The sequence below is a fragment of the Hibiscus syriacus genome, unplaced genomic scaffold (genome assembly GCF_006381635.1).
Source record: "Hibiscus syriacus cultivar Baekdansim isolate YM2019G1 unplaced genomic scaffold, ASM638163v2 tig00000477_pilon, whole genome shotgun sequence".
Lineage (NCBI taxonomy): Eukaryota > Viridiplantae > Streptophyta > Magnoliopsida > Malvales > Malvaceae > Hibiscus > Hibiscus syriacus.
The window spans coordinates 1,541,138-1,549,235 of record NW_024061790.1 but is presented as its reverse complement, the minus strand read 5'-3'; the positions used below and the strand labels follow the sequence as shown (position 1 = coordinate 1,549,235).

Genomic DNA, 8,098 nt, shown 5'->3' with positions numbered 1-8,098 from the left:
AAACAATCCTTAACTTTTAATAATGTATCATGCAATTTATATGGTATAAATTCAATATTTATAATATGACACTAAAACTAATATTTAATTTATTTATATCCATTTTGTTTTCAATTTAAGGATGATAATAAAAATTAATAGTAAAATAAAATTTTAGTTACAATTAAAGGATCAAATGATATATTTTCTATTAATTTAGCATGCCACATTACCTCTTTAATGATAGATAATGGTGTTGTGTCCATTATGTAATAAAATCTAAAGTTTAATGCCTATTATACAACTTTTAAAAGTTTGGTTTCTAAAATGATCATTTTGATATAGTTTAATGTCCATTTATAAATTTTACCTTATAAAATTAGTGGTGAATATCAATGTTTGATATCCATTCTAGAATTTTTTTTATGACAATTAATTATTTTGTATTTGCTATTGGATCTTTTATCATTTTGCCCCTATGTTGAGCCTATATATGGATGTTTATTTTTTCATTTCATATGGCACTACAAGAGAAATTTCTCTAATATCCTTAAACAATTGTTTGCTTTAGAAACATTTTCTTTAATCTTTTTGTGAGTGTTGTTTTGAGTATAGAGAAGAGCAATACCATCAAAGTCAACTCTATTTTTCGGGTGTATGAAATTTGGAGAGTCGTGCTAACCTCAAGAGGCTCATTCGTTCATTGTAGCGATTACACATATCGGGACGAATTCATTTTTAAGACAATGGTTAATACCACAGCATGGTTAATAAATTCTTTACTTATATATTTCATTATATATTTTTCAGGTGAATGTTAATGCCTCATTTTTCAGCCGTATATTTTCCAACATTAGTTAACTAAGATGATTGAATCATCTTGTTTGGCAAGCTTGTAGCTTGTCCGTTGAAATCGGTGCAACTCTGTAGCAATTAAAAGTAGTTCCAATAATCTCTCAACATATCTACAGTATAGCTATGAAGAGGAGGTAGTGATTGATAATACGGTGGAGCATGGGTTGTTAGAGAAGTAGAAATGGATGTTTGGTTGGCCGGAAAATTGTACATTGGTTGAGGAACGACCCTGGACTTTCCGAAAAATTTAACTTGACCCTGTTTCCCCTAAATCTCAACGCGGCTTCATTGTAGGCTCTTGCGGCGGCTTCCGCTGTTTAAAATGTACCGAGTTAAACTCGAGCTGCTTTGTTCGGATCACGTATTTCCCTCGCCAATTTCCCCCATGGCCTTTGCCGAACGCCTCGGTATCTTCTTCGCCGCTTGTTGGTTTCTCCGTTTGATGCTGATGCCTCATCACCGCCAGTTTCAACCGGAGCTGGTGCAACAACGTTTGCAGTTTCTTCAATAACTATTAAAAAATAGAGAGATCGAGAAATAAACTGTTAAATGTTGCTCTTTCATTGCAGGTTTAAGATTTTGCTTATGGGTGTTCATAATTCGGTTATCCGACCGAATCGAAATTTTTTTCGATTAATAGATTAGTTAATTTTGAGTTCCGTCGGTTAACGGTTAATGGATTTTTCAAACTTCAATTATCGATTAATCGGTTCGAAATCGGTTAATTATCAGAATGAGCCAATATATTTAGTTTTAAGGCTGTTAAAACTTCTTTTTTTACCAAATTAACTGAGAAGTATTAAATATATAATATATATTATTTATAACTTTTGGTTAATTCGGTTAATCGACGAAATTAACCGAATTTAATTTGGTTAAAATATTTTGAAAGAAGTTCTGTTTGGTTAACATTTAAAGAAAAAATCGATTAATTAAGTTAATGGTTGCCCCTGATTTTACATTTTCTTTCAAAGGTGACTAATGGAAACTTTACCCTATTACCATTACAACCATTATTTAGATTACTGTAGAAAGGGAGTGGATTCGTGGCTTAAAGAATTATTTTTTTCTTAATGTTATAAATTGGCTTAAATGCACCATTTTCTTTCAAGTATACCATTTGTACCAAATTGCTCCCTAAAATATTTTTTGGGACATTTTATCCCCTGAACTTTAAAATGTTACCTCGTTTGTCTCAAATCGTTAACTCCGTTAAAAATATTCATGAACCAATCAGAAAATGTCACGTCACCATTAATTTTCATGATTTGTTTTTCCCAAAAACAAAAAATTCGGTTAAAAAAGAAAATAAAATATTTTTAATCATTAAAAAAATGTCTTATATAAAACAATTAAACCTATTTACTTCCCATTTCCTCATTCTTTCCCTTTCTTATCCATTCAGCCTTAGATTTTCTTATACACGATAATTTCTTTTATAAAATTCTTCCATTTCTCTTTAAAAAATCGTTGGTTTGAGACTTTGATTTTGCATTGAAACATGTCTTTTAGAAGTTCGATATCAGTATTGAGGGGGAATGTTGTTCAATGTTACTGTGGATTGAAAGTAGCGATTTGCACTTCAACTATCCCTTGGAGTAAAGAGAAAATTTTATGGTTGTGTCAGATGGAAGATGGAAGGATGTATTCTTTCATAATTTGGGTTCTTTGGTTATTCATTTCAGTTCTTAGTTTGAAATATGTTATAAATTTTAATTTGAATTTTGTCATGTAAATCAGTACTGTGATTTCTTCCCATGAATTGAAAAGGAATATGGAAAATTGAATGACGTTGATAGTTAGCAAGCGAAGTATAAATGCTATTGTCTGACATTCGAATAGAAAATTATGAATTGAAGAAAATGATCAAAAGTTGGTGAAGTGAAAAGATTCGATAATAAGCTTATGAAGACAGAAGATCAATTAAGAACATATAAAATTGAAATGGCAAAGTTTAAGAATCAAGTAATATTGTACAAGGTTGGATTGATTTCATGTATAATTGTCATCGTTATAAAGTTATTCCTTTGACGTAGAGTTGGTGTTGTTTGGATATGAATTCCATTGATGTATGAGTTAGTGCTATTGGATCCATTGATGCAGGGGTTATTGTTGTTGGCTAGGAACGCCATTGATGGAAAATTGGTTTAAAAAGCTTATTTGCTTTAGAACTATTAATGAATGCAACGACAAAAATTAGAAGTGTATGAATTTCAAGATTGTAAGGGTTTGTTTGGTTCACGGAATGTAAGATTACCATTGGGAATGAGATTATTGGAACATACACAGTGTGATTATGTGTTTATTTTTTTATTTTTTATTTCTTTAAAAATACAGAAACATGCTTACACCAATATAATTATGTGTTTATTGTTAGGTATCAAGATATTAGGAGATGTACATACTTACATCGATGTAAGTATGTGTTAAGTGCTACACTTTTTCATTTTATTCACTTACACTGGTGTAAGTATGTGTTAAGTGCAATTACAAAACGTCATAAAGGTTACATTTTGTTTTACAACAATAAAGCACCACAAAATATTTCCATGCATTAAATTTACAATCTATTTTCATACATAATAATTCCATAATGATTGTAAGAGCAATGTAACTTAATAAAGATCTACAAAAATATTCAAAATTTAATTTAATTCCATCACATCAAATATATCAAAATGTAACAGAAAAAGATTGTAAGTTAGTCAAACCATAATTGTACAATATTCATTTTTAAATGGGGTTATATATGATTTTCCTCTTTATAGATATTTTAGGTCTTTTGCCTCCTCTATTTGATCTGTTGGAGGTTGTTGAAGTTTGAGAAGATGTTGAAGGTGGAAACACTAATGCAGACAAAGATGAAAATGAAGGGTGCATAATTCTTGCAACTTGAGATGAAACTGGTGCAGGTTGAGATGAAAATGGAGGGTGCATCCTTCTTCCAGTCTAATATAAAGATGGCGTAGGCAGAGATGAAGCTACTGCAGGCTGAAAATAACCCCTAGACCCAACTTATACGTTACGACTAGATCTAGCGGATTACATTAAAATTTTCAAAACATCATTTAATACTTTATATTCATGGTATTACCCAATGGGTATAGGAGCCAATCTAAGGGAGCATCTTGGGGCCTAAGAGTCTACCCAAGAAAGTTCTTGAGGCCCTCAAAGGCTACCCAAGGGTCACCTTAGGTCTGTAAGTAATTAAAAGCTTGATCAGAGCTGAACTTCCATACTCTAGAATCCTACCCAAATAATATCTCAATTAAACAGTTCACATAGTAAGTAGTAAATTCCATGATCCATAAATTGACATAAACATATTTCCCAATGAAAATAAGTAACCAAATAACATATAACAAGCGGCCATATTCCATAAACAGTAAACCAATAAATCAATAAATCATAATATCGACTAGTTAAAAGTTTTAGTAAATCAGTGACTTCGGTAAATCACATTTCAAAATAGATAAAACAATCATATAGCACATAGGAAACACACCTAGCAAAAATGGATTAGTCGGTGAGTCTACTGAGCACCTGCCTCGTCACGCTCTGTAGCAGGGCTCGAACCTAATTCATAATGCAATATAGTTATTATCGTGATAATATTTTAATTTGAATATTCTTAGGGTTTACGAATTATACGAGTAATAACTAGCTCACAGGGTCAAATAAATCGAGAGGTGCTGGGTCAAGCTGTCAAACGATCAGGAGAGTCATGAGCACCTTCAAATAATAACAAACGAATTAATCTTTGTCCATAATTTAAAATGCGCCTAAGTAAAATACTTAAATACATATACATGTTTGAATTTAACGATCAATTCGGAGTTTCGACAGTGGTTTTCGTCCCGACATTTTTATAATAATAATAATAATAATTATTATTAATATTATTATTATTATTATATATTTTTATTATTTTATACAAGCCCAATCGGCCCAGTAAGTTACAAGCCCAATAAGCACCAACCCAAGACCCAAGGCCCAATACAACCAAGCCTAATGCACTAACCTAAACTAATTAGGGTTTTTCTAAAACCCTAGGGTCCCAGCCATCACCGTCGCCAGAATAAGACTCTCATCGTCACCACTGTTCTAGTCGCCCGATCCCGTCATTCGACAACTGTCGTTTCAACCACCATCATCATCACCTCGCATCAATAGTAAAAGAAAAACCAAATCAGTTCAAATCAAATGCAAAAACCATTTAAAAATTCAAAAAATATGGATCTTTGAATGCATGTTTAGGGAAATCATTCCCTTGGTCGTAAGCCCACACTTTCACCAGATTCATCACCAAATCAGCATGAAAATAAGGGGAGATAAAAGAAACAAATCAGAGGAGAAAAAGAAGCATTCGAGTTTTGAGGAGGAAAAAGAAAAATGAGAAGAGATTCGTGGTTTTGAAAAAAATAGAAAGGAGAGGCGTTCGGTTTGAAAAAAATCAAAAGAAAAGAAAAAGAACTAAACAAAAAAGAAGGAAAAAATAAATCTTACCTCGATTTTAAAACTTTTCACCGGCGACGATGGGCGGAAGATCAAATATTTAAGGCATTTTTCATTTATTTGATGTTTTTAAAGGGTCATTTTAGGGGTTAAGGAAGTTAAGGGTGATGTTTAGGACAATTTCGGGAAGGTTTGACCCTCTTCGAGATGGCGTAGGGCGGTGGCCATGGTGGTTCATGGCCACCGGTCATTTTCTTAGACAAAACAAAAAAAAAGGGAAAGGAAATAGAGAGAAAATGGGGAGGAAGGTCGGCCGCATAAGTGAAAATGAGGAGAGTTAGGTTAGCCAATAGTCCCCCCCAAAATGACGTAGTTTTATGGGATTAGGGCTCCAGGTTTTCGCGTGTGGGGTAAAATGCGAGAGGGGGTCTCAGGTTTTGGGAGTTTACATTTTAGTCCCAGTTTGAAACTTTCCTAAGTTTATGATTTGGCCTCTTTTATTTACACATGATCATTTTGGTTACTGTAAACTATGTATTTTTTATTATTTCAGTTTCAATTATTTAATATTGGATATTTGTTTTTCAGTCATAAATATATGGATTTATTACATTTTCAGTGTTTGTAATAAGTTATTTTTACATTATGTGTTGTGTTATTTTTTTTATAAGACATTAACTTTTCAGTTTTATTATTTATTCCCATTTTACTTCTTATATTATTTTTAGGAATATTTTAATTTGAATGCCTTACTTTAAATATTCCCATTTTAGTCTCAAATGATAGAAGTTGGTCTATTTACGAATATAATGCCTAGAGTGTAAAATATTTACAATGGTTGCCTTGATTTCTTGTTGGTTTTATGATTTAATCCCTAAAGTCACCATCTTTATTATTTTGTCCCATCATTTACGTATTTGTTAATTTTTTGCTATCTCTAATATTTTTTAATATTATTTTACTCGAGGAATTTATAGAAATGCGTCATAACTGACGAGGAGTGCGTTTCCAAGAATTGTTTGAACAAAATAATACATTTTATATTCGACTGAATTTATTTTTTTAATATATTTATTATGTGTATTTTTTTGAAAACAATTAGGGTAATATTATTTTGTATGGAATCCATGAAAATGGCCCCTTAATTGACAATGAGGGTATTTTCAAGATTTTCGTGCAAAATAACAACCCTTATATTTTTTTTCTAAAAAAGGATCATAATTTAAATGTATATTTGAATTTGTCAATTTCAATATTTAGATGATGTATAATCGCTTAGGTACCGATTTCGGGCGTTGTGGAGGTGCTAATCCTTTCCCACACGTAATCGACTCCCGAACTTTTTTTCAAAACAAATTTATGATTAAACGCATATCATTTTTTATCTTTTAAAATTATTTTTCTTAAAATTATTTTAAAAGGTATTTTTAGGTATTTCACCTACCTAAGCCAAAGGTCGACGGCGACTCCAAATTTACTTATTTTTACATTTATTTTAAAACCTAATTTTTCCAAGATTAAGTTGGATCGATCCTCGCCATAGCCCTAAAAGCTTAAGGACAGTTCCGGCAGCTTGGGGACTCCGCTGGGGACATTAAAGAGTCAGGTCGTAATTGATTATACGTCATCTTTTTAGTTGAAAATGGAAAATATGAATAATATTTAAATTTTGATCCTTATGTGTTGTTCGCATCACTTCACATCATACATCTTTTATTTATTTATTAGTTGTACTAATGTGATTGGTTTACGTGTGTTAGATTTCTGACATTTTTTAGTTTGGTTGTTCTTGGATCGAGGCAAAGGATATTGAGTTTCCCCTCACACACACACTATAATCGTTCGATATTTAGAGCCTTCTAACTGTGTTATATCCCATTAGGTAGGGGTGAATGCTACGCTTACATGGGAAAATTTATTTTTCTCCGCATAGGCTTTAGCAAGTAACCTATGGGGTGAATATGCCTCATGTTTACGAGCGAAACATTGAGTTTCCTTAAATGGACATGGGGAAATGCATCATCTCGAATTGAGCTCGATCCGTTTAAGGCTATAATTGGCGAAGATCGAGGGTCTAGCAGACCCAAGGGGGCACCAGCAAAGGATAATTCGAGGACCCTGTTAGTATTATCGAATTTCTTCCAATTTTATACTGAATTTCTGTTTGCGGTTCTTTAAAAATCACGAAGGGGAAACCCACTCTAACCCTTTCCTCGAATCTATTTATTTATATTGTAAAAAGCATGAGAACTAGAAAAGTATGCAGTTAGGTTTTATATTTTTGTACGAAGACTGTGAACTAGAAATATATGGTTAGGATTTAATTGCCAAATAAAAACATGAGGGTAAAATATTGGGTAGATTATATATGGGTAAGGTTTATGATATATTTTATTGTTATTCTATTATTCATTGTATATATTGACACAATTTTGTTTTTGTTTTTGGTTTTTGGTACTGTTGCATTGCATGATCATTCATTAAGAAAGGTGTTGGTTTACAAAATGGTCATCAGAGTAGAAGGTGATCATAAAATGGACAAGAGTTTTCATAACAAGGAAATAAAGAATGAAGAAGTGAGGTCATGGTCTGAAGAAACTCAGAGGAAGAAGGGGGATAGTATGACTAAAGACTACATATCAGTGCTACCAGAGGTCCCTCCAGTTAGTCTAAAGCAAAATGATCTACAAGGGGTACGTGAAATCTGAGAGAGTTGGAAATCTGATACGAGGCATGCATTCTGGAAAAAGTATAGATACATAGATCTTTTGTTGTATGTGAAAGTAAATGAACCCTTGATCAAAGCTCT

General features: G+C 32.2%; 1 protein-coding gene across 1 annotated transcript; it reads right to left on the bottom strand.

Moving 5' to 3' along the window:
* Window positions 1-1,166: 1,166 nt before the first annotated feature.
* LOC120207435 (ethylene-responsive transcription factor ABR1-like) lies at window positions 1,167-3,771 on the bottom strand. The gene is made up of 2 exons (XM_039206884.1): window positions 3,621-3,771; window positions 1,167-1,345 (listed from the first exon to the last, which is right to left on the bottom strand). Exons 1-2 carry the CDS (start codon window positions 3,769-3,771, stop codon window positions 1,167-1,169), a joined length of 330 nt encoding a protein of 109 aa, XP_039062815.1.
* Window positions 3,772-8,098: the final 4,327 nt, after the last annotated feature.